Genomic DNA, 27937 nt, shown 5'->3' on the forward strand with positions numbered 1-27937 from the left:
ACATGTAATATATATAGTAAATCCTTAGCAATTCCAGAAGTGACTCATTTATGATAGTTTAAAGCCTCTCAGACCTTAAATGATAGTATCTAGATTACTAAGACTGAAGCAGTTAGCCTGTCTGCATGGCTCTAAGTTGAACATTAAGTTTCAGGAACTTGAGGCAATTAGGCTGGCTAAATCAGAAAGGTTAATTTATGTTTACTTATGGTGGAAAATGGTGGCGTGTTTGACTGTTAGGATAAGTTGGAATTTTATTTTGAAGGCAGCAAAAAGCCATTGAAACAAATCCAATGATTTATGATTTTTAATTTAAAATATTACCAATGTACAAAGAAGTATTAATGAACACTGCAATTACAGTTGAAACCTCCTATGTATCCCTCAAACTCTGATTGTATTTCCCTCGCTCCCTGAATTCCCTATAGTTACTCTTCTAACTTTTGTATTTAACATTGCTCTGCATGCTTTTAGACTTTTACTATATATGCATGTATTCCTAAACTTTATACACTATTGTTTTGTATGCTTTTAAGCATTTTATAAATTGTATTTATGCTGCTTATGTTCTCCAACTTGTTTTTATCAAAGCATTGCTTGTGATATCTATACGTTTGTGTGTGTAGCTCTAGTGCATTCATTTTCATTGTGTATAGTATTCTGTTGTAAGAATATATAGCACGTTTATTTCTCTGTTCTCTTAATGGAGTAATTGAGTCACTCCCCCCACCCTTTTTTCTGTTAAAAATAATGCTGTTGTGAACAATCCTATACAAATCTCCTTGGGCTTGTGTGAGAATTTCTCTGTTCTACTTGCTGTATGACTTTGGTCAAATCACTAAACCTATCTAATCCTTAGTTTTATCTGAACAATTAGGATAAGAATAGTCCTTATTTCATAGGGTTTTTTACTAGGAATTACTGAAAAGATGATAATGATGTGCACAATAATATGCCTGGGCTATGTAGCAAATATCCAGTAGTTCCTAGCTGCTATTTTTGTCTTTATTAGTATTTAAATCTCTATATTCATAGCACCTAGTATAATATTGAGTTTTCCTGACCTTCAGATCTCAATTTATGTCACACCTCCTTCATGCCAATGGACTGATAAACTGTTTCTCATGACAGAAACAGTAGTCTTGAGCAAGTAAAATAGGAATTCATTGTGTTATATTATCAATTTTTATTGAAATGAATATATACAGATTTGTTTCTTCTTAGGCTTATTTTGATTTCTTTCAGACCCTTGGTTATTCATGATATTTTTAATGACAGAAACTGTCTTTAAATGCATAAAATATGTTTACTTGGTTACCATACCATTATGTGTAAAATGTTCTCTTTCTCTCTTTGTCATTCAAAAAAAGCCACTAAGCTAGAAATTCAAATGCACAGGTTATTGCAGATTTTTTACTAAAAAAATATCCAGTGAAACCTGACTTAAAAGCTTCTTTAACAATAATCCAAATTGGGAGTCCCCCTCATGGTGCAGTGGGTTAAGGATCTGGCATTGTCACTGCAACGTCCTGGGTTATTGCTATGGCACAGGTTCCATCCCTGACCTAGGAACTTCTGCATGCCGCAGGTGCAGCCAAAAAGAAACTGAACAACCCAAATTGAAGGATTCTATTGATAAAATTCTAATAGAGTAGGAATCAAATTACCATTTTCTTTGATCATCTGTGAAAGCCTAACTGATCAGAGTGTAAATTAAGGCTTACTGGAGTCTCCAACTTTTGAGGATTGAGATGCTAAAGGCTTTATAGTTTGTGGCCGTTTTACCCCTATAACTTTTCCACAGGTTCTTCATTTTTTATCTGAGTATTTCAGTCCTTCGAAATAGACTTTGAAATGCTGACATGGAAGGCCCAAATTGTACAGATACATTTTTGTAGTTTTATTATTTGTTCTTCATCACCACTATCTTTTTCAAGAGTTTTATGAGAAAATGCAGGCAGAGTTTTTAAATTTCCTATTTCAGCAAAGTATCTGCTTTTTGTGTACCAGTATAATAAATAATCCTGTAGCTGATGGTCTCTGCTGTTCTTAGTAGATTTAATGATAGTTTATTCTCTTAGAGATGATTCACCCATTCATTATTTTCTGAAGAAAATAAGCACCATGATATATACAGACCTTCTGTTAGTGACTCACTGGTGATTACTTTAAAACAAGGCATCCTTTTGTGAGACTTTTATGTTGCTGTCAAGAAATAGCTCTTATGCTATAGCTACAAAATGAAGCTTTAGCACCTTTTCTTGTTTCAATTTTAGTAAGGAAAAAGATACAGTAATATCTCTGCTAAAGCAGAAGATGAGTTCAGTGGCACTTGCCATTGTCAGAAATTTACCCTTGGAAAGTAGTACAGGGGACACAGGAGTGCATTCCAGAAGTTAGTAATGGGGAATTAAAATGTGCTTTCGTTGGCAAGAGTGGCCGGGCCTTTGCCACATTACCCAAAGGAATGGAAGGCTGCAGGTGCAGCCAAAAAGTGAAAATTATATGTGTATGTGTTTCAGTTGAGACTACTAAAGAATTTTTTCATAGAGCTGTAAAAAGATGGAATGATCTATTAGCAGAGTTTCTCGTTACTGAAGGGGGTCATACATAGACTGGAGGGTCACTTGGTAGTGTGTTATAGAACGGATTCTATCATTAGAGGAATGGTTGGACCAGAAGATCTTTAAGTGCCCTTTGCATTTTAAGACTGAACCTCTAGAAGAAAGAAGGTGATATGCCTGAAACACAGCCCTATATTTTCAAACCAATTCTCTGTTTTACCATTTTATGTTGAATTAAATAATCATTAGTTTATTCAGAGCAGTGCTTGATCTTCAGGCCAATTTGTGTTCTTCCTACCTCCTACCTAATATTTCAGAAGAGACTCAACTTCATCAGTTGTATAATCATGTCCTGGTGTTTACTTTCCTTATGAGTGGTTATATACTTTAGATCTGTGGGCAAAGGAAATCACCCAGAAAGAACAGTACTGATGTAATCAGTCACAGTCTTCTCTCCCTTGGTGATAAGGCACGCTATTAGCCCTTCAGATCTACCACAGAAAGGAAAGGGAGAAAGAAGGAAAAGTAGGAAATAGAGGTAAATAAGGATTGAAAAATAATTGGAACAAATAGTTGCTTTAAAAAATGGTGGAGGAAAGAGGTGAGAAGAAAGAGCAAAAAGTGGGAGAAATTAGAGATGGGTAAGCTACTTTTTCTTTTACCAGGGATGGCAGACTGTAACTTCTGTCTTTTCTTTACCCAAGTCTAGTGATCTAGAGTCATAAACAGCCCTGTGGTAATTAAGTTTGCCTTGTGAACAGCTTTGCCGGCACCAGCCCCACACTGAGAGGGATACTTCTTTTCATACCTTTCTAGTCCCCTCCATGTATGAATCTCTTGATCTCCAAAAACTGAAGCCTTTTAAAAACTATATTTAAGCAGCTATAATATAAAAGAATGTTTCCCTAAAGGAATTCCTTAAGCAAGTATTATCAACCATTCTAGCTAAAAATGCATCAATTTAGATAGAAAGTGTTATATTTTAAGGTATTTATTTGATACAGTATAATAATCATTACATTAATTTAACCAAGAAATTCTGTCATGGCTTGTGCAAAATAGAATGTTGTTTCTAATAAGAAAGAATCAGGCTTCCTCTCTTATCCACTTACAGTCTTCAGAAAGTCAAAATTTAATCAAGAAATGTTATTAGAATACTGCCTTCCAGAGTTCCCGTCATGGCTCAGTGGTTAACTAATCCAACTAGGAACCATGAGGTTTCGGGTTTGATCCCTGCCCTTGCTCAGTGGGTTAAGGATCTGGTGTTGCCGCAAGCTGTGGTGTAGGTTGCAGAGGAGGCTTGGATCTGGCGTAGGCCAGCTGCTACAGCTCCAATTAGACCCCTAGCCTGGGACCCTCCATGTGCCTGGAAAAGACGAAAGGAAGGAAGGAAGGAAGGAAGGAAGGAAGGAAAGAAACTAACTCTGAGATATTTCACAACACCAAAAGCACAAAAGATAAAATGTTGAAAGCTGATTCAAAAAAAAAAAAAAAATACTGCCTTCCATTTATCTAACTCTAAACAGTTTATAAACTTTTCATCTATTTTGGTATTTGATTCATAGAACATTCCTGTGAGGGTTTTTTTGGTTTTTTTTTTTGGTTTTTTTTTTTTTTTTTTGTCTTTTTATGGCCGCACCCATGGCATATGGAGGTTCCCAGGCTAGGGGCCCAATCAGAGATGTAGCTGTTGGCCTATGCCAGAGCCACAGCAATGCGGGATCCGAGCTATATCTGTGACCTACACCACAGCTCATGGCAACACCAGATCCTTAACCCACTGATCGAGGCCAGGGATCAAACCTGCATCCTCATGGATGCTAGTTGGGTTCATTAACCATTGAGCCACTATGGAAACTCCTCCCCTTTTTTTCATGGGCTGCACCCACAGGCATATGGAGGTTCCCAGGCTAGAGGTAGAATTGGAGTTGTAACTGCTGGCCTACCTCATGGCCACAGCAACTCCAGATCCAAGCTGCATCTGTGACCTACACTGCAGCTCTCGGCAATGCCAGATTCTTAACCCACTGAACAAGGCCAGGGATCGAACCCATGTCCTCATGGATACTAGTCGGATTCGTTAACTGCTGAGCCACAAGGGGAACTCCCTTGTAAGAATTGTTAATAAGGTGAGGGAATATACTTTAAGGCATTTATACATGTATCATGATAAGATGTATTTGTGATAAATTTTAGTTGTGTTGAGGCTGGATTATTTGAGTCCTCAAAAGCTTCAGAGAGTATGGTAGGACCTGCAAGCATATGCAAAATTTTGAGAATAACTGCATTCAGGGGGACTATAGTGGATAATTTTCATTGGATTCACAAAAAATTAAAACCCTCGAATCAGTCTTACAATTTTAGGTTAGCTTTAGGACTTTTAGTTATCATTTGCCTTTACAAATGCTTGGCATATAGGTATTCAATAAATGTTACATAGAAAAACTTGGTAGGTTACCTATGTATACTGCCTTATTTAAACCTGTGAATTATTTTATTACTTTTTTGAGATCCTTAGTCCTATAAAGCCCTTTGAATACAAAAAGACATAAGACTATTCATAAGGACCCTACATTTTAGCAGGGAAAAAAAGGCTATATATGTTTTAAAAGCTAAATAATAATAAAACAATATGTTAAATTCCAAGTTAGTATTTCACACAAATAAGAACTGTATGAAATCAGAGAGAGAGCTCTGAATGAGCTAGTAGTACTTGAGCTAGACCTTCAATAAAGGGCAGGGTTTAGGTAAGTGTATTTACCCAACAAATACTTTTTGAGTACCTGCCATGTGCCAAGCACTTAGGTGAAGGAGAGGGGAAGACATTCTAGCAGGGAAAATGAAGTGAATGAAGGCACTGAGGGAGGAATATACTTGGCATGTTTCAGCCTAGGAAGATTAATTTGGCTAGAGCCAGAGAGACAGGACATTTGGTTTATAAGATATTTGGACAATAGCAAAAGGTCCTTGAAATTTGGTCCTATCTAAAACATCCATGAGTTGGAGTTCCCATCATGGTGCAGCAGAAACAAATACGATTAGGAACCATGAGGTTGCAGGTTCAATCCCTGCCCTTGCTCAGTGGGTTAAGAATTCAGCGTTGCCGTGAGTTGTGGTGTAGGTCTCAGACGCAGCTTGGATCTGGCATTGCTGTAGCTCTGGCATAGGCCGGTGGCAACAACTCCGTTTAGACCCCTAGCCTGGGAACCTCCATATGCCGCGGGTGCAGCCCTAAAAAGACGAAAAAATTAAAAATAAAAAAAAAATAAAACATCCATGAGCATATTTGGTCTGTGCCAAATGGTGTTGGACAGGACCAGATATCAAGGACCTTTTGGCTTAGACCAAAGGTCTTATGGGCATTTTGAATAAGATCAAAAATTTACTAACCAGACGGTATATTCAGAGGGATAGACTAAGATGGTTTATTTGTTTATGGAGCCAGGAGAACAAAGCAACATTTTAGAAAGCTGAATTTTGTTTCCTGTGTAGTTTATTCAAACCTATTGTGAAATACAGTAGCAACTGGAATCTAACTCCTTGGAAATCATCTCTTATTACAGTCTTCTCAAGTAAATAGAATGCTTTCAATATTCTTTTGCCACATCCCTACAAGGTAGATATAGCCTAATTTCCTTGATTCGTGTGTGTGTGTGTGTGTGTGTGTGTGTGTGTGTGTGTGTGGCATGCATATTTGTATATATGCATGTGAAAAAGGTAGCTGCTAGGTGTTTTTAAAATTTAGTTACCCATTTTGACAATAAGTTAGTATTTGTCTGACTCTGATTATCATAAACTGACTAAAGTGAATTATGCCAGTCTCTGTCACTATTTCTGGAGGATTTTTTAAAAAATGTTTATTTGTATAACTACTGTATTCCCTATTTTTGTTTTCATTTTTAAATTTCTACTTATTTTTATTTAAGATAAACTTTTGACATTTTCAAGTATTATGCAGTAATAATTACATCACAATTATTGAATGTTCATAAATTCCAAAGTAATTTTATTCTTTCGTACAAATCATAATTAAAGCACTCGATGCTTGAAATGCTTTAACATTTATGTTCTATAATTTAATAAAACACTAAAAACCTTATATATCCGATCCATATCGAGGTGGGCAGTTATTTGTTCTGGCTAATTTAAGATTGGCCTTTTAAGTGGTGGAGCGTTAATTTTGATGCTTATAGTTCAAGTGTACCATATACTTCCCATCCATCTTAAAGCAGAGAGAATTTAACCCATTCTTCATCATTCAGTATCTTCATTATTTAACTTTGCCATTTGTAATAGCTATAGCTGTTATTCTTAAGATGCAATATAGATAGTGAATGGTGTTGAACACAGAAATAGCCTTAAAATATGGTATCTTGAAAACATTTCTGGTGTCATTTTCTTTTTTCCACCGAAATGTGAAATAAAATATATACAGCCTCTTAGCTTTGTGGACAGTGTCACTTGCTCAGTGAACCAAAGGCAGCCTTTTTTTTTTTTAAGGGTTTTTCTGTCTTTTAAAGGTCACTAGTGATGCCTGTACCCTTTTACTTGTCTGCCCCCATTGAAAATATTTTGTATGTTTTCTGTCCCATTAACATAAAATACTTTCTCATGCACAATAGACATTCAAAAATTAGTATTTAACCCTTTCTTGTTATTAATGTATTAGAACAAAAGTATTATTTTGTCAGCACATTCATATTCAGGTTATTTCACTTTTACAGATATGCTAAAAGTCACTGTTTTCTCTTAGTATTCATTAATATTTAATTTCCAAGAAAAGACCAGACCCTATGCACCATTTAAAATGGCATTTTAAATATAGGCAACAGAGCGGAGAGATGGATTAATGTGAGTTTTTGATAAGTCACTGAATGAATTCTAAATTTCAGTCTACTTCTAGATTTCTTATTATATGAGAGAATAATGTTTTGTCATTGTTGAAGCCAGTTTGAGTTGGGGATTCCAAAACCTTAGCATAAACTATTCTAAGTCCACACTATTGGATAGTTGTGAAGATTAAAAGACTTGATATATATATGTAAGTACCTGGCACATAATAAATGCTCCTTAAACACAGAATCCTGTCTCCAGGGATCCCTTGTATTTTCAGGAACACTATATTAAGGCATAGCACAGGTACCACTACCAGGTTGTAGAGCTGTTACATCATCCATTTTTAACTTCATTGCTGGTTCTATTTCTTGCCTAGCAATAGTGTGTGCCTCTGCTACTGTCTTTCATTCTGCTTTTATTCTTTCTTATCTTGTATATTTCTTGTTAATTCTTTCACTTCTTGGCTTTTCTATGATAAATCTAGCCTTTTATAAATACAACTAGCCAATTGGAATACCTTTGCTCAGCTCTTTGATTCTTCTCCCTTTTGTTGGTTACTGAATGTTTTAGGGCAGCTTTTCGGCCACAGGAGATCTAAAACATGAAGTCTTATTTCTTTTTTCTCTTTCCGGGTTTTAGAACTCCTTTAGATACCTGAAAGTTTTAGGTAGCAAAGGTCATACTGTACCTAATAATAAGCTTGATTTATAAGAGAGACAGATTTCCAAAAGCTATAGGAAAATTAATCTCCTTACTTTGGAGCCATACCATTTTTCTTAGTCAAGTCCAACTGGTATAACAGAATACGTAGACTGGATCATTTAAACAGCAGACATTTATTTCTCACAGTTCTGGAACCTGGGAAGTCCATGATCATGGTGCCAGCAGATTTGGCACCATGGGTTGCAGACTGTTTCCATCAAGCTATGTGCCCACAGTGACCTCTTCTTTGTGCGGACTGGGGAGAGGGAGAGGTTTCATGTCTCTTCTTTTTCTTATATGGACACTAATCTTGTTATGGGGCTCCACCCTTGTGAATTCTAAACCTAATCACCTCCCAAAGGCCCCACTTCCTAATACCATCACATTAGAGGTTAGGATGTCGTATGTGAATTTGGGGGGATAAAACATTCAATCCATAATATTTTTTAAATTTAAAAAATCTTAACATTAGTCAAGTTTGGTAGCCCTGGGAAAAAATATCTTTTATATCTTTTTTTGCAGAATGTCTCCCCACCACCCTCTTATTTCAGTTTGGGATTGCATTTGATCACTATGTGTCCCCACAGTGCTGTTAGACTAGAAGTAATAAAACTGCTAATCAAATATTTTATAGATATTAAGAAAACACTAGGTGATAGTGGATAACTATCATAGAAAGTAGCCTTATGTTTATAATAAAAGTAACAGACTTAATTTTTCCCAGGTGGTACTTTTTTAGTTTTGTTTTTAGCAAAAATGTTAGTTCGGGGCTAAAAGGAAAATAAGCAAATTCACGATTTGACAGGTTTCCTTTCAAACAAGATGACAGACGGTTCTCTAATACATTTGGGGTTTATTTGTAGACTTTTGATGACCATTAATAAATTAAACCATGTTCGTATTTCATAAGCCTTGCCTTTCATACCATAACATTTTTTTAAAATTTTTTGTCTTTTTGCCATTTCTTGGGCCGCTCTCGCGGCATAAGGAGGTTCCCAGGCTAGGGGTCTAATCAGAGCTGTAGATGCCGGCCTACGCAGAGCCACAGCAACGTGGGATCTGAGCCACATCTGCAACCTACACCACAGCTCACGGCAACGCTGGATCCTTAACCCACTGAGCAAGGCCAGGGATCGAACCTACAACCTTATGGTTCCTAGTCGGATTCGTTAACCACTGTGCCACGACGGGAACCCTTATAACATATTTTAGATGAGAGACTTGTTTGAGGCATAAATCTGGCTTATTCCAAGTTTAAACCTATGGAATAATATATAATAATATATAAACAAGTTATCTTGAACATGCTAATTTTTACCCCCTCCTTTAAGTTTTAATGCTTCAGAAAAGTGGTAATGAACTGTAGGCCAAATGAAAATCTAAAGAATGTATAAAGATATGATTCTTCTTTTTTTGTTTTTTTTTTTTCTTTTTAGGGCCACACTCATGGCAGCATATGGAAGTTCTCATGCTAGGGGTCGAATCAGAGCTACAGCTGCCGGCCTACACCACAGCCACAGCAATGCAGGATCCGACCCACATCTGCAACCTACACCACAATGCATAGCAACACTGGATCCCCAACCCACTGAGCAAGACCAGGGATCAAATCCATGTCCTCAGGTACAATAGTCAGATTTGTTTCCACTGCACCACAACGGGAACTCTGTGATTCTTCCTATTTTAAACCTTAGATCTTATACTGTCCAAGGATAGGTTACTTTGACCTGATGATTTGCTATCATTAATTTATACTAAATTTATACTAAAACATGTACTTGATACAAGGATGGAGTAGCTACACTACTAAGATTTAGTCATTTAAGGAAAATCTAATTTGTGGGGTTCCATATAGAGTGAGAAAACAAATCTAATTAGAGGGTTAGGAAAAACTACATGAAGAGTGCTATATATAAGTAGTTAAGAACAGCCAAGATTTAGTAGAAAGGGTATTCTTGGGAGTAATGATATGGAAACAGGCAACCAGTTGAGTTTAGTAACATCAAAGAATTCCTGAAGAAGAGTAGTGAACAGAGACAAGGATAAAAAAGTAATAGTGAATTTCCCTTGAGTTCTTTCTTCTGCTATTTTCATGTCAGCATATATGTCGTGAATGGATGGATATAGAGTTAAAACTAATATATTTAAAGCAAAAATCATGTAAATATTTTAATCTCTTCTATTTTTATTGAATAGATTTGACATGTAACATGTAGTTTAAGGTATACAATATGTTACTTTGATACATATTTATCTTGTAATATGATTGTTAGAACATTTATCAAATTCCATAATTTTAGTGCAGTATAACCTATATCCATTATGCTGTTGTACATTTGATTTCTGGCTTATTTACTACTCGTGACAAATTTGTGAGCTTAAACACCATCCGTCTTATTCCCCTCCCCTACATAGATCTAGTGACCACCATTTTACTCTTTTTTTATATGTTTGACTTTTTTAGATTCCACATAAAATTGGTATCATCCGAAACTTGTCTTTCTCTGACTTATCTTGCTCAATATAATGTTCTCAAAGTCCATCTGTGCTGTTTCAAATGGCAGGATATCCTTCTTTCTCATGGATGAATAATATTCCATTATGTATATACTTCCACATCTTTTTTCTTTTTTTTATGATTTTTTTATTTTCCCACTGTACAGCAAGGGGGTCAGGTTATCCTTACATGTATACATTACAATTACATTTTTCCCCCACCCTTTGTTCTGTTGCAACATGAGTATCTAGACAAAGTTCTCAATGCTATTCAGCAGGATCTCCTTGTAAATCTATTCTTTTTTTTATATATATATAATTTTTTTTATTTTCCCACTGTACAGCAAGGGGGTCAGGTTATCCTTACATGTATACATTACAATTACATTTTTTCCCCCACCCTTTGTTCTGTTGTAACATGAGTATCTAGACAAAGTTCTCAATGCTATTCAGCAGGATCTCCTTGTAAATCTATTCTAAATTGTGTCTGGTAAGCCCAAGCTCCCGATCCCTCCCACTTCCTCCCCCTCCCATCAGACAACCACAACTCTCTTCTCCAAGTCCATGATTTTCTTTTCTGAGGAGATGTTCATTTGTGCTGGATATTAGATTCCAGTTATAAGTGATATATGGTATTTGTCTTTGTCTTTCTGGCTCATTTCACTCAGTATGAGATTCTCTAGTTCCATCCATGTTGCTGCAAATGGCATTATGTCATTCTTTTTTATGGCTGAGTAGTATTCCATTGTGTATATATACCACTTCTTCCGAATCCAGTCATCTGTCGATGGACATTTGGGTTGGTTCCATGTCCTGGCTATTGTGAATAGTGCTGCAATGAACATGCGGGTGCACGTGTCTCTTTTAAGGAGAGTTTTGTCCGGATAGATGCCCAAGAGTGGGATTGTGGGGTCATATGGAAGTTCCATGTATAGATTTCTAAGGTATCTCCAAACTGTTCTCCATAGTGGCTGTACCAGTTGACATTCCCACCAGCAGTGCAGGAGGGTTCCCTTTTCTCCACACCCCCTCCAGCACTTGTTATTTGTGAACTTATTAATGATGGCCATTCTGAGTGGTATGAGGTGGTATCTCATGGTAGTTTTGATTTGCATTTCTCTTATAATCAGGGATGTTGAGCATTTTTTCATGTGTTTGTTGGCCATCTGTATATCTTCTTTGGAGAAATGTCTATTCAGGTCTTTTGCCCATTTTTCCATTGATTGATTGGCTTTTTTGCTGTTGGGTTGTATAAGTTGTTTATATATTCTAGAGATTAAGCCCTTGTCGGTTGCATCATTTGAAACTATTTTCTCCCATTCTGGAAGGTGTCTTTTTGTTTTCTTTTTGGTTTTCTTTGCTGTGCAAAAGCTTTTCAGTTTGATGAGGTCCCATGGGTTTATTTTTGCTCTAATTTCTATTGCTTTGGGAGACTGACCTGAGAAAATATTCATGATGTTGATGTCAGAGAGTGTTTTGCCTATGTTCTCTTCTAGGAGTTTGATGGTGTCCTGTTGTATATTTAAGTCTTTCAGCCATTTTGAGTTTATTTTTGTGCGTGGTGTGAGGGTGTGTTCTAGTTTCATTGCTTTGCATGCAGCTGTCCAGGTTTCCCAGCAATGCTTGCTGAATAGACTTTCCTTTTCCCATTTTATGTTCTTGCCTCCCTTGTCAAAGATTAATTGACCATAGGTGTCAGGGTTTATTTCCGGATTCTCTATTCTGTTCCATTGGTCTGTCTGTCTGTTTTGATACCAGTAGCACACTGTTTTGATGACTGTGGCTTTGTAGTATTTCTTGAAGTCTGGGAGAGTTATGCCTCCTGCTTGGAAATAGCCATCCATCAAATCACTTGCCCAAAGCCATACCACTAGTAAGTAGTAGAACTAGAATTTGAATTTGAGTTTCTGAATTCTTGCATTTTCATACTAAATTTTCATGGTGTCTTTTGACATATTTTTCAGTCTTCCATATTTCTTTTATCATGATAATGTAGGATGATCAATTGATAATTCTTATTCAAGTTCAGAACTATAGGATCTTGCGTTAACTTGATCAATCTTACATCTTTCCACTACTGAAAATCCAAATCTTTAAAATGACAGTATATTTAAGTAGATCATTGCAAAATATACACACAGCAGTTTCATAATAAAATGCTAAGGCTGCCAGCGGCAATTGGATTATTAAATTTTAAGATTTGTTTGTTTTTTTGATATTTTCTTAGTCTGTTGGGTATATAGCCCATTATTGATGGACAAGTACTGGTTGTAAATTCACATTGAATTGTTCCTGTCTGTATGATTATTGCCTCAACATTGTTTATTTCATTTCCCTTTTAGTTTTTAGGGCTTACCTTTTTAAGTTTCAGTTTTGTTTTATACTTATCACAGGAGTCTTGATTTAGTCAAATAATTTTTTTACATGATATATGTCTCTAAAGCAGAATTAATGATTAGGATTGATTTCAAATTAGCCTATAATAAAGATATGCTCTTTATTACAAAATAGGTAACAAATTCTTAGAGAACTTCAAATTTCAATTTTGTTAGTAATGAAAACAGATGTTTTTGTTCCCAAGTGAAGTTGGACCAGTTAATGCTTTGCCTTATTTTTTTAGCTCTCATACTGTGGACGAGTGTCCCTTTTGTGGTCTAATTAGTACTGTTTTCACATTTTTTTGGAGATGCTGCTCTTTAAAATGTCTCCATGCATAGTGCAGAAGTGCTATTTTGTGTTCTTAAAATGCAATAAAGTTGTGATATGCCTTAGAAAATATGTATGTTGGATAAACTTCATTTGGGCATGAGTTATAGTGCTGTTGACTGTGAGGTCAATGTTAATGAATCAACAATATATGATAAATAAGGTGTCTTTAAACAGAAACACTTTAAAACAAGGTTATGTATTGATCAGTTGATGAAAATGTAACCAGAGCCTCCCAAGAAATTAACACTGTATTTTCCCTAGAAGCATCCGTTCAGTATTCCCTAAATCTGTGTTCATGACTACTTTATGGACTATTACTACTGCAGATAGTAAGAATCAACTATACTTTGATTATAGAAGCAATTGCAAGCATTGAATCTCATGGGGGAGTTAGCTGGTGCTTATCTTCAGTCATGTTATCTATATATCTGTACATGATAGAATTCTGTTCTAGGGCCTGTTTGTTATCTTTAGGAGGAAGCCAGTTTTTATCTCTCATTGATTTCAAACAATGCATGTATAATTTTGAATTGACAAGTCATTATTTTGAAGTTACAAATAATTTCAACTCAAGATCTTACCTTCTTGTGAAAACTAGGCTTTCCTCTGCTCAATTTTAATGCTATTTAACTAACAGCCTTATGAGCCTGTAAATTTTTATAACACCCCCAACTCTGATGCTTTTTAAATATCTTATTTGATTTTCTAAATCAGACATTGGCAATTTTTTTTCAGTAAAAGGACAGATAGTAAATATATTAGACTTTTAAGACATGTAATATCACATATTCTTTTTTTGTTCTTTATTTTTGATTTTACAAATTTCTAAAGTTTTAAAACATGTTTAGCTCAGAGTCCAGGCCAGATTTAGCCCAAGCTGTAGTTTTCCAAACCAAATTCTAAATTTTTCAGTGTGGCATATAATCAGCTGCCTCTCTTTGGATAGTAATGCCTTTTTCATCAGTATAACCTGTGTTTTGAAAAGGCCTGAGAGTGCCAATCTGCTTGTTTTTTTTTTTTTTTTAATCAAAATCTTGGCCTTTTTGTGTAGAGGCAATAATATGCTATATTTTTTATTTTTATTATGGTCCTCACTAGAGCCCGATTAACATCAAATTCGTGTGAGAAGAAAAATGGGGAGTTAGCACAGCTAGTTAACATCTTTATTCATCAGTCAGAAGGAATGAGGAACTAAATTGCCCATTTACCATGTGCAAGCCATTTTTATGTAATTCTTTAATCCTCAAGATAATCATAAAAAGGAAGGCACTCTTTTTTTTTCAGATATATAACCTGAGATTCTAAGATAGCGCTGTCCAATAGAACTTTTCTTCAATAATGAAATTATTATGTATCTATGCCCTGCGTTATGTTGTTGAGCACTTAAAATGGGGCTCATGTGATTAAGGAACTAAATTTTAATTTTTTTTTCTTTTTCAGCCACACCTGCAACATATGGATGTTTCCGGGCCAGAGATCAAATCCGAGCCACAGCTGTGACAACGCCAGATCCTTAACCCACTGCACACAGCTGATGATCAAACCGGCAATACCAGCCACAGAGATGAGCCAGATCATTAGCCCACTGCCCCACAGTGGGAACTCCTAAATTTTATTTATTGTTAATGAACTTAAATTTAAATAACCACTTGCAGCTAGTAATTACCACATTGGGCAGCATAACTCTTAAGAGCGTAAGTAACTTGCCAAGGTTTAGACAGTAAGTTCCACAACTGGAGTTCAAAGCCAGGTCTGTGCAACTCCTAAGCTTATGTTTTTTCCATTGTGCTACACTGCCTTATCAATAAAAGTCAAGGTGGATGGATACTGCCCTACAGAGTAGAAAATGTAGCAGAGATCCTTAGGCATTTTTCAAGGTATACTGTATTAACTTTTTAGACCACTAGTTCAGTTAGTTAACACTCTGAAACACTGGATCATAATGATTAAGTAATACCTTTGAACTTATTTTAGAGTCTACATATTATTATTTTTTTCACTATGTGAAGTAAAATAACTATACTCTTGAGAACATAGGGTGTTGAAAATTTTCAGATGTTAGCATACTTCAAAAATGTTTTTGTTATATCTAGGGAGTAAAGTCTAATCAGGTATTGTTTAAATAGCTTTTAAATATTGTAAGAAGTGAAATCCTTCAAATAATCACTTCAGAGCTTTATTAAAAATATTTTCAGCTACATGGAAAAACATCCTTCCTGGCATCAGTTTTAATATGTTTTTTATTGATACCTGACATAGATATTGAATGGAAATCTTGTTATTTCATTAGTAAATACCTACTGGGTACAAGAAGTCAAAAATAATATCTTTTGGGAAGGCAGGCCTAAATAAATCATTTTATGATGCTGACATATATACTAGAGGGAGGCCTGAAGGGGAAAAAACAGTGAACAAAATTTCTCTTATTAGTGTTGTCTTTGTCTTACCCTATATTTCTGGAGTCACAGTCTAAATCAGAGTCATGCCTAGTTTAAACAGAAAGTTGCTTAATTATTGCCTGTAGTTTCCCTTATTGTACCCAGAAAATATTGAAAAATATGTCAGAAATGAAGTGCAGACACTATCACTGTTATCAGAGAACATTTAGAATCCCCTGTCCAGTGTTTCTTCCAGTTCTTGAAAAATTCCACTGTGTGTAAGCTAGAGAGACCTCTTCCATCTGGATGTTTTTTATCAATTTCAGCAAGCCTCCTTTTCCATCTAGAGAATTAAGCTCTTAAAATAGTCATTTCCTGAAAAGCTTTTCATTTTGCTTTGTTGAACGGATAATCTCTATGAATTATTTTGGTACTTGGATAAACATTTTACTGGAACATTTTGTTCTTAGAGCCACTAATTTTCCTACCTTTTTTTTGTTGTTGTTGTTGTTGCTTTTTTAGGGCCAAACCCACAGCACATGGAAGTTCCCAGGCTAAGGGTCAAATCGGAGCTACAGCTGCCAGCCTGTGCCACAGCAATGCCAGAACCAAGCTGCATCTGCGACCTACATCTCAGCTCATGGTGACGCTGTATTCTTAACCCCCTGAGTGAGGCCAGGGATCAAACCCACATCCTCATAGATACTAGTCGGATTTGTTTCCACTATGCCACAATGGGAACTCCTTTTCCTGCTTTTTTAATTCAAATCAAATTATATCCCAAACAAAGATCACTTTGTCTTTGGATCAAGCATGAGAAGGGTAAAAAGGAATGCACTGGGAAAGTTAAGGGCAAAAGATTTGTAATGGAAGTTATTTTTATAAACAATATAATTATACATTTTATTTCAAGATGCAACCTGAGTCACCCAGTACTTCAGATCACCCTTATCCTTTACTTTCTCCATAGCATTTACTGATTTGTAACATACAATATAATTTATTTATTGTGTTTATCACCTGTCTCTACTCCACTAGAATGTCAGCTCCATGAGAGCAGGAATCTTTGTTTTATTCCCTGGTAGGTCTGGCACCTAGTATTTGTTCAATATTTGTAGATGAGTGATTATCGTAATCTGTCCCACTTCACCCCTAATATTTTGTATTCACTTCTTCCTGGTAATTATTATATTACTATATTCCATATGAAGTAGGTAATTAACAAATTGGTAAAAATAATACTCTGGGAGTTCCCGTCGTGGCGCAGTGGTTAACGAATCCGACTAGGAACCATGAGGTTGCGTGTTCGATCCCTGCCCTTGCTCAGTGGGTTAAGGATCCAGCGTTGCTGTGAGCTGTGGTGTAGGTTGCAGATGCGGCTCGGATCTCGCGTTGCTGTGGCTCTGGCATAGGCCGGTGGCTATGGCTCCAATTAGACCCCTAGCCTGGGAATCTCCATATGCCGCGGAAGTGGCCCTAGAAAAGGCAAAAAGACCAAAAAAAAAAAAAATATATATATATATATATTGCTCTGCCATCTAGCATGAGAAGAGAATTTTAGGAATTAAATACTAAAATATATGAAGTAATTTGGAGTGTTTGACTTTTTAATAATGTTAAATGAAACTCAGAGTGTTCCTCAGATGCGCCCCTCCCCCCCCCCCCCCGAATTTATCAAGAAATGGAGGATGGGAAGCTTTTCCATTGAAAATACCTTTTTATATATCTTTCTCAGATGAGAAAGCTGACAACCATGCCAGTAGGTCTAATATGTGCATCTGTAAGTGTGCATGTGGCCAAAGAAGAGGAATCCAGAAAGCAGCTAGTGAAACCAGAGCAGGTAACTTCCCTACAAAATTTTGTGAATTTTGTAAAACATAAATGTGATGCAAAAGCTGTGAAATTTGGTTTTGTTGTTGTTGTTGTTTTGAGTTTACTGATCAAAAATGTCTTTGAAGTATTTGTTGGGCATGTTTTATAAGTTGAGAGAAATAGTTACAAGGTGTCTCAAACACTGTATTATATTTAGCCCAAACATCTAAAATCCTAACTCTAATGAAAAACAATTGGTGATTTTTTAAATGAATAATCAATGAAAAGTACAGAGTTTTAGTACTTCTAAGCAGTCTGATTGTTCTTTCTTGAAAATTTTATACAGGTAGACCTGATATTGGAAGCCCTAGTTTAAGAAATTCATTAAGATCTCAGTTTTGAAGGAGATCTTAAGTGTGTTCTAGTTCAGCTTTCTCTGTGGTACTGTAATCCCCTCTACAGTAGGCACACTAACTGGCTATTTCTACATGAATAAAATTCTGGATTTAGAAACCTAAGTCCTGCACTGAAATCACCTAGTAACAACATCTTCTGGGCGGGGGGGGAAGGAACCTAGGGCAACCCATTCCATTTTCTGGCAGCTTTTGTTCAACTTAAGATTCTTTCTTATGCCAAACACAAACCTGTCTCATAATTATTAAGTTCTACCCATTGGCCCTGTGCCTCTTGCATTGGTGCCATACAGAACATCTCTCTCTCTTCCACAAAAATAGTTCTTCAGATGTCTATTACAGTTTAAATAGCTTTGCTTCCTGGATAAGTATATTAGTAGTTTAACCATTCTTTTTATAAGCTTTGAGTTCTTTCACTTTCATGATCATTCTCTGCCAAACATGTTCAGGATGGTTAGTTTTTTCTTGAGGTATAAGAATCCTGACTACTGTAGTAGAGTCACATTCCGACTTTTTTTGTTCTAGATAATATATTTCTATTAATACTGCCTAAGATCACATTTGTTGTTTTATTTATTTTTGTTTTGAGTCCTCATAATCAACCTTGCCTATAATCACCCATTGACTGTGCTACGGTGAAGTGCAATTCTCTAAAGTTGATTAAATATTTTTAAATGGGCTACTGGTAATCTGTGTCTTTTCCCAGTTTGTACTTATGCATTTATAGACTTTTTGTACTTAGTTACAGGTACATTTATGCCTTTTAACTTTTATCTTGTTGATCTAGTCTATCCTGCCAGCTTCTTGGTCTCTCATTGTGGTTACTGATTCTATTTACCATTGTACTTTTCATCTTTTCTAGCCTCAAGTCACCCTTAAGATTTATCTATGTAATTAGAAATGTGTATGTGTCAAACAGGCCTGAATCTGAATCCTGACTCCACCACTGACTGGTTGGCACTGGACAGAATTCTTAATAGTGGCATAAATGTTCTGTTGTATGAATATAACATTTTCAAATTACAATTTCCATAAATGTTTGGAAATTTAACGTATTTCAGGTAATTTTCCTGTTGTAATCAGTGCTTTGTCAGAATGCTTTGTACATAAACATTTAACTATTTCCTTACAATAAGTTTCTAGAAATGGAATTGTAAGTTAGAAAGCATGAAAAATAATTGCCAAACAATGCACTGCCAAATATGTATTGTCAAATTGCCGTGCATAAAGGTGATATTTATACATTCATTAGACAAAAAATTTCCTGAGCTCCTCTTATATATGTGTTAGATGTATTCACAAAGCACTATGTAAAGTTTTATTAATTTTCCTTAGCAGTATAGAATAGATTCAACTCTCCTTCATACTTGTTGACTCAGTATTCTTTCCACCTTTTTTTAATCTTAGAGAAATATTTTTAAGTCTACCTTGAAACTCCCACCTTTGGGAAACTCAAAATCTAGGTTGGACAATAGATAATTAGCAATTGTCCCTAAATAGCTGAATTTACATATTTCTGAATTTTTAAATATGTGCTCTTTGCTATATTATGAAATACACATGATTCCTTGGTATTTATTGTATTCCCCAGTGCATTTTAAATAGAACTTAATTGAATTACCTATTAAACAAAGTTGATAATGCCGGTACCATTTTTTCCTCATTCTGACCTAGGGACTATTCACAAAATCAGGATTCAATCCTTGAGGAACTTAAAATTGCTGAAGGAATGAAAATGTAATTTGTATGAAATATTTCCAGGTACTTTCATTGTGTAAAGTGAGTTATGCCTTTGTTTAAATCAATTTACAAAAAAATACTTTATATGAAGTATTCTGGTTAATTGAATCTTCTGGTAAACTTGTGGCTAATCATAAAATCCTTTTTAAGTTCAGCTCATCTTGTTAGACATCTTCTTTAAAAGTAGCAATATACTTTTATATAATTTTACTTTTATATAATTAATAAGATGGTCTTATTAATTACCATCTAGTGAATATAATTAAATCTTTCATTTTTAGAAAACTGCAGAGCTATGAGGTGACCTTTTTATAAAACCATAAAATTCACAGTATTCTGACTAGAAAATAACTGGCAGTTGGGTTGTGTGGATATAGTCAACCACATACATTACTGGATGTTTCTTTTTAAAGTATTTCTATAATGCGAGTTTGACTTTTCTTGTTGTTTTCTTGTTTTCAGCCAAAAAATAATGGAAGAAATATTAATTTGAGAGTTCTAGTTACTTTGGTTCAATTTAAATGTTGTTAGTTTACTGAATCTTAGCTTAAATTTTTTTTTTCCTTTTTAGGGCCACACGCATGGCACATGGAAGTTCCCAGGCTAGGGGTTGAATCTGAGCTACAGCTGCTGGCCTATGCCACAGCAATAGCAACACGGGATCCCAGCCTCATCTGAAATTTATACCACAGCTCATGGCAACACCAGATCCCTGACCCTCTGCTCGAGGCCAGGGATCAAACCTGCATCCTCATGGATACCAGTCGTGGGTTCGTTTCAGCTGAGCCATAACGAGAACTCCTCTTATAATGTCTAATCAGGTACAAACAAGTTGTACTTATACAGTAGATGGCATTTAAGCCAAGGGCCTCCAATCCATGATGAGAATGTTCTTTCATTGGTCAAGACAAAATTCTCAGAATGGAGTAGAAATCCCAGCTATTGTATATTTTTGACATGATGATTTTTTTTTTTTTTTTTGCTTCTAGCTCCCTATATATACTGCACCACCTCTTCAGTCTAAATATGTTGAAGAACAGCCTGGTCGTTTACAAGTGGGCTTTGCATCCATTCGCACTACAACTGGTCGTTATCTTGGCTGGTGCAAGGTAAGTGAATTCTAACAGTGGTTTGATGTTGGAGGTTTTTTGTTTGTATTACATAACAATTGATCCAGTTATCCATTGATGTATAACAAACTACCCTAAAACTTAGTGGTTTTAAACATCAACTATTCTATTACATCTCATGATTTTGTGAGTCAGAAACATAATCAGGCTTTAAACAGGTGATTCTTTTGTTGCATATGGTGTTGACAGAAGTCACTCAAAGGTACTTGTCAAGTGAATGGGCTGACCTAGAGATTCAAGAAAGCTTCACTCAACCCTGGCACCTTGTCACAGATGATCGAGGCACCTACACCTGGACTCTCAGGTAGTCAGATAGCTTACATGGACAGTTCAGGGCTCCTAGTGAAAATCTTACAAGAGACTCTTGTCAGAATTTTCCAAGCTTCTTACCTATCTTAAGATGTCCCAGAAAGTCACTTCTACAGCATTCCATTGTTGAATCAAGTTTCTAAGGCCAACCCAGTTTTTACAGGAGAGGAATTAGATCCCACTTCTCAATATGAGTAGCAGCAAAGAATTTGTGGCCATATTTAATCTACTATACCAGCACTGCATAGATTAAAGTAGTTCAGCAGGCATTTACATCACGTAGCATGTATAAAACATTGCTTGACCTTTTAGGTGAAATTCTGAGATTAATTCTGTATTGTTCCTTATTTGGCTGAGTAAAAAGTTCACTTGGGATAAGACCATTCTGACTACAGTCAGCTATTGGGCAAAATAGAGTTTACCTTATTTTAATATTTAGTCTTCCAATCAGCATTATCCAGCAGCAGAGTGGTGGAGTAAGCTAGTACAATACTACTGTTCCATTATTATCTAATCCGCATAGGTGTTAGCATCAACATCTCCATTGTTAGTGCCATAATGATAATGCTGGTACCATTTTTTTCCTCATTCTGACCTAATAACCACATAACTTTTCCTCAAATCTGACCTACCCAATTGTGAACCCTTGTGCTTCTTGTTTCTAATTCATTTTTAAAACGAGAAGTCTAATGATTTTGTGAAATATCAAATCTGTGAACTCTGCTCATTTCAGATGATATTTCAAACATCTAATGAATACATGGTGTTATTTTTTTTTATTTGTGCCTGTCAAACAATTCTAATAGACTCTTAATACACTCTTAATAGTTTGACTAGTACTACATATTCTTAATAGTTTGGTCAGCAGGAAATAGCTTAACTAATTAGGTGCTTAGTCACGTACCCGAGGCTATATGCCAATAGCTGGATGATTCCGACTGAAGTCTCTTGAGACTTTTTCCAAAGTTCTCAAAGTTGTTTCAGAGAGGTAAATTGTTCCTGAGAGATTGTAAATTGTTCTCGAGAGATTGTTAAATAGAAAATTTCATAGCAGCTAGTTCAGAGAAGGAGACCATGTATTTGGATTGTGTTTTCTAGTTCCATCGATAGAGTACAGCATGACTATGGGCATTAACTACTGGTAAATCATTCAGAAATATGCTGAAACCAATAGGTTAAAGAAGGGTGCTTTAGAATGCATTTCATCTTTGATGTAAGCATTTCATCTTTAATTTTATCTTAAAAACGTAATCTATTTTTTAAAAATTACCTCTGACTCAAATTACATTCTGCGTTAAACTTAGACTCATGTAGGGCAAATTCAATTCCTATTCCTACTCCTTACTGTTTTAAAATTTAGATAGCAGTGACCTCCAGTGGTAAAAGTGAATTTCTAAACACACCTAAGAAGAAATTTCCCGAAAAGAACTGACTAGTTTTCTTCCTCAACAGTTACATGATTCCCAGACAACTGGTCGATAAGTATTGTAACTTTGAAGGTGAAATTTTCTCAAGAGCCTATCCCTTAAAAGAAGTAGCTCATTAATAGTTAGGATATGTGTTGGTTTGTATAGCTTTAAACCGTAATGAACAGGATAAACTTCTGCATTTGATTATCATGAAAATATCTGAAGCAGTTACTAATACCAAGATCTATCTATAGCAATAACATTTCTTTCCCGTCTGATAAAATCATTTCTATTTTCTTTGCTTTGAAAATCTGTTTTGTTGTTTTTTAATCCCATGGTTTCATAGCAGCTAGTTCAGAGAAGGAGACCATGTATTTGGATTGTGTTTTCTAGTTCCATTGATAGAGTACAACATGACTATGGGCATTAACCACTGGTAAAACATTCTTTGCCTTTGTATTTCTTCTAATGTAATTGAGATTGTACCTATCACTTAATAAATGTGTGTAACAGTATTTCTGGCATTAGCTTAAGTTAGTTAGAAACAGGTAATTTAATTTAAAGCCCTAATCCTTCCAATGGGTAAATATAATCTTGATTTATAGAGAATTTATGTTCTTACTGAAAACAAGATGGGCACTAGTCTGTATAGGATAATTTCTATCCTGAGATAAATGTTTTATTTAGAGTTTTTTCTCATTCTCATGCACATTAAGGAAAAAGAGAAGATGAAGTACTTTTCTTTATGCTTTTTGTTGTTGTTTTCTCCACAAATCATTGTTGTTGCCGCCACATCTTTATTAATCAGGTATTGCTTCTAAGCTGAAATATTCATCTCCATGTTTTATTTAAGTTCCATTCATTTTTCTAGTCTATCATAAACTAATATGATAACTCATTGTATTTCTGCAATAACTTTTCTGTGAGCTGCTCTGATTATTTTATAGGTATTGCTTTACCCATTTATATGAGGAAATTAGTAAACAAATGTTATCCATGTTAAATGGAATGAAAAACAAATGAAGAGAAGCTAAGTTGAATAAGTGCCCTCATAGAGAGTAAATAGGAAAGCTAGATTTAGATTTGGGTGCATGCTAAATCAGCATTTTCCTATAATCTCAGAGACATGTTCTGTTTGATCTAATTATCAAATTTTATAATTATCTAATTATCAAATTATCTTAAAAAATGCTGATGTCCTTTCTCCCCCCTTTTATTTAGAGTGCTTATGTCTTCATGAAAAATGGGATAAAGGATGCAGTACAATTTGGAAAAGGTAAGTTAGTGAACCATCAATATAATTAGAAATGTTGTATAGTCTTTTTAACTTGCAAGGTTTAAATGTCAGAAAAATTAACTTGGTATGTTATCCATTATCATGTTTTACTAACTCAGAAGACACCCTGTATAGGAGTTTATAAACAAAGCACTATTTAGTATCCATTATTTAGCAGTTATTATACGCTAAGGCACTATGATAAGCATTTTATATATCTAATTTAATTTTGTATCAAATACCTGAGTGTTGGTATTATAATTATTCTCATTTTATAGATGAGGAAATGGGTTTGGAAGGATTAGGTAGGTTACCAAGGTCATATAGCTAGTAAGTGACAGCATCTGGACTATGGTCTGTTTTAGCTACAGAACCCGTATTATATACTCATGAAGCATAAATTAGAAACATAACTCCATTGTTATCAATTAGTTTAATTAAGTGCTATTTGCTGTTAAAATACATGATATTTTGCTATCGATTGCTAGGAAAGACTACACCAATTAGTCACCCTAGAATATTGGAGCTAATGTTGGAAAACAATTGCATTTGACTCTTTACTTTGACAATGGTGTTTGGCAGCAGATATAGCTTCCTAATATCCTTATTATAAGCCAGTTGTCAAAATAAATGTGTGTGGGGTACGGAAGGATCAAATAAAATTTTAAATGTCTCCATCATGTTGATGATCTATATATGTATTATATTTAATGTGTGTGGTAATTAATTCTGAGTTATAATCCTTATTAACCTTGAGGAATATGACTTTAAGTGATCACTATTAATAACTATAATAGAAGAGTGTGTTTTTGGATTGTATGGAACCGGAAATAATTTAAATATATAAAAAGCCAAGATACTGGGACCTCTGCCCACTCTCCATCTGTTTTTTTGTGTAGGCTCACTAACTTCTCATCTTGATCATTGATTTTAACCGAGAGCAACAGCTGCTCCGAGGTTATTGTGGAGTAATGACAAGCAGCATACAGTGACTTCATGTTTCCCTAGAATGTTATTCAAAGTTCCCTGATAAAGTTTCTATGTCAGTACTGAATCCTACCAATGTTTGAACAGATAAAGCCAGAAGCATTTCTACTACAGAGGTATAATACATACACAGTCAGGAACTTACTTTATAGTAATCCATCATAAGGTGTACACTCCAGCATCATATTTCATTAAAGTATAGTAATCAACTGTGTTAAGAAAATACCATTAATTCAGCTGTGGAAGAAAGATTTTATTTGGTAACCAGTAACTATCATAGCTGGCTTTTTAAGTTGCTGCTCAAATCATTTTTTGTAGTTCTTTTGAAGAGTATTTAAACCGTCTGTTATTATCTTACCAATCTGTAACTTTTCTGCATTGTACCTATATAGAATGCCCAATTATAGTGAGTTATTTATATTATGTTTTAACTGATTTCTTAAGATGCGTATGTCTATTTGAAGAATCCACCTCGAGACTTTCTGCCAAAAATTGGAGTAATTACAGTTTCAGGATTGGCAGGCTTTGTTTCAGCGAGAAAAGGTAGGGTTAAAAATATATATATTCTCTTTCAATGCCATTATATTTCTGAATTTTACTGTTAACAGGAGAACCTCATATCTCTTACTGAATATTATTATGATAGGCCACCATAAAATTTTTTAGATTCTATAGTACAGTGTATTTACTTTTATTAAGACTTTTGTGTTTTCAAAAATACAGCTATTCCCAAGAGTTCTTGCTGTGGCACAGTGGGTTAAGAATCTGACTGAAGCAGCTTGGGTTGCTGTGGAAACATGGGTTTGATTCCTGCCCCAGAGCAGTAGGTTAAAGGATCTGGCATTGCCACAGCTACAGTTCAGATTCAGTTCCTGGCTCAGGAACTTCCATATGCTGCAGGTGTGGCCATAAAAAATAAAATACAGCTATTCCCAAAAAGTTCAGTATCATTAGTTAATAGGGAAATGCAAATGAAAACTACAGTGAGATACCACTATATACCTATTAGAATAAAATTAAAAAGACCTACCATACCAAGTGTAGCCAATAATGTAGAGCAACTGACACTCTCATGCACTACTGGTGGGAATAAAAAATGGTATACCCATTCTGGAAAATGGTTTGACAGTTTCCCATAAAGTTAAGCATATAATTACCATGAGACCCAGTAATCCCACTCCTGTATATTTACCCTGAAGAAATGAAAAACCTGTATGCAAATGTTTGTATTAATTCCATTCATAGTCACCAGAAGCTGGAAGCAACTAAATGACTTTCCAAATAAACTGTGGCACATTCATATAAAAGAATACTACTTAGGAACAAAAGGAATGAGCTATTGACACATGTAGCAATATTGATAAATCTTGAGTTTAAAAAGCCAGTCTTTAAAAGTTACATATTGTGTAATGCCATTTATATGACTTTCTCAAAAAGACTGAACCATAGTGACAAAGAAGTAGTCAGTAGTTCTCAGAGGTCTGGAATGGAGAAAAGTTATGACTGCAAAGTGGTAGCATAAGAATTTGGGGGAGCCATGACTGCAGCATGTGGAATTTCCCAGGCTAAAGATCAAAGCTGTGCCACAGCAGTGACCTGAGCCACAGCACTGATATCACCATATCTTTAAACCACTGAGCCACCAGGGAACTCTGAGATATTTTTTAGGAGTGATAGAACATATTGTGATTGTAGTTGTGGCTTCATGACTCTCTACCTATATTAAAATCGATAGAACTCTACCCTAAAAAGTTTAATTTCCTGGTCATTTAAAAATAAAATTTGAAAAATATATAGCTATTCCTATTGAAATTATGATTTATCATTTCATTTCTCGTTTTTTGGATAATTTTATTTTTTATGAGATCTTAAGAGTCTCTAGCTATTAAAAAAAATCTTGAGAGTTTCACATTAATATAATAATGTATACTAACCAAACTACTTTTCTCTACTTAGTTATGACCACCCATATTTGGGAGACTATATTGAGCATTTAAGACAGAGATGCCAGTATCTCAGAAAAAAACATATTCCCTCTTGGTCTCATCCTGATCAGGGTTGTTGGAACTGACATCAGCTATCTCAGAATGTAGGCTTTTTTAAGTAGGCAACTCACTCACTGCTCTTATCCAACACGTGAGGGTTGAGATATTTGATTTCTTTTCCTCATCTTTGTACTCTATCTATACCAACTTTGTCCGTCCTTCCCACTATACCACTTGTGTAGAGGGTCCTCAAGACCAATCCCAGGTATGACGGTTAGCTCAGAAAACTCAGAGGATTCAACCTATAGTCCTAATCATGGCTAAGATTTATTACATTGAAAGGATCCAAAGTAAAATCAGCCAAGGGAAAAGATACGTGAGGCAAAGCTTAGAGGAGACCAGGTACAAACTTCTGAGAGTTTTCTCCTAGTGGAGTCATATAAGATGTTCTTAATTCCTCCACTAATGAGATGTGACAATAATTGTGAGATGTTGTCAACCAAGGAAGTCTCATTATAGACTAAGTGGCCAAGGTTGCTATTGGGGTTGGTCACATAAGTACTATCTGTCAAGCATGTACCACAATTCCAGAGTCCTAGAAGTAGTTGTTCAGCATAAGTCATGTTATTGATACAGTTTAAGTACAGCATACCACTCTTATGGTTCAGGGAACATTTTCTGTTATTGTAGTAAACCTCTTACTAGTCAAGTTCCCAGATGCCAGCCAGGCCCAGTCTTGCAAACAGGCCTTTCTAACAATGACAGTCTGGCTCTTTTTTGTACATCATTCAATAACTTTCTTTCGTAAGCGCATAGTGAATTTTGTTTTTGCCCATCTTCCACCTCTGGGTTATGGAAATCTCCCTCAGTAGGCATTATTGACTCCTGTCTTCACCTAAGCCCTTACTAAACTGGTGCAGTTCTCTGCTCAGTAGCATTTTAAGTACCTTCCATATATGACCTGTCCCCCGATGTCCGTCATTGTCCCCAAACTAAATTACATGTGGTTGGAAGTCACAGTTCTGAACCAGTCTGCAATCTGACATCAGATACCTTATAGTTGGTTTGCCCAGCTTTTTTCCTTAAAGTACATGTAATTAGATAACAAACCTTGTGGGAATTATAAGGACATTCCAGCATTCTAACTCTAGTCCATATGTCTTAATCCAAAAGACCTAACCCTCTCCCTCT

The 27937-nt window shown here is 35.4% G+C and overlaps 1 protein-coding gene across 5 annotated transcripts in view; it reads left to right on the top strand.

Annotated features, from left to right (window-relative positions):
* The window catches only part of APOOL (apolipoprotein O like), a 443755-nt gene that overhangs the window by 24830 nt on the left and 390988 nt on the right, over positions 1-27937 (top strand). For 4 of the 5 annotated variants that reach the window (XR_014835865.1, XM_001925965.7, XM_085008873.1 and 1 more), the window contains exons 2-5: positions 17421-17525; positions 20640-20759; positions 23720-23774; positions 25206-25304. Coding sequence is in view for 4 of the 5 variants with exons in the window: in XM_001925965.7 (XP_001926000.1) it covers positions 17421-17525; positions 20640-20759; positions 23720-23774; positions 25206-25304 (379 nt within the window). In the remaining variant the exon portion in view is untranslated. The remainder of the gene's footprint in view (positions 1-17420; positions 17526-20639; positions 20760-23719; positions 23775-25205; positions 25305-27937) is intronic. The other variant, XM_005657845.4, reaches the window with a different exon arrangement.

Source organism: Sus scrofa, chromosome X (assembly GCF_054392235.1).
Source record: "Sus scrofa isolate SSC_HxYL_T2T_F1_AM1 chromosome X, Sscrofa_HxYL_maternal_Yorkshire_Landrace_v2.0, whole genome shotgun sequence".
Taxonomy (NCBI): domain Eukaryota; kingdom Metazoa; phylum Chordata; class Mammalia; order Artiodactyla; family Suidae; genus Sus; species Sus scrofa.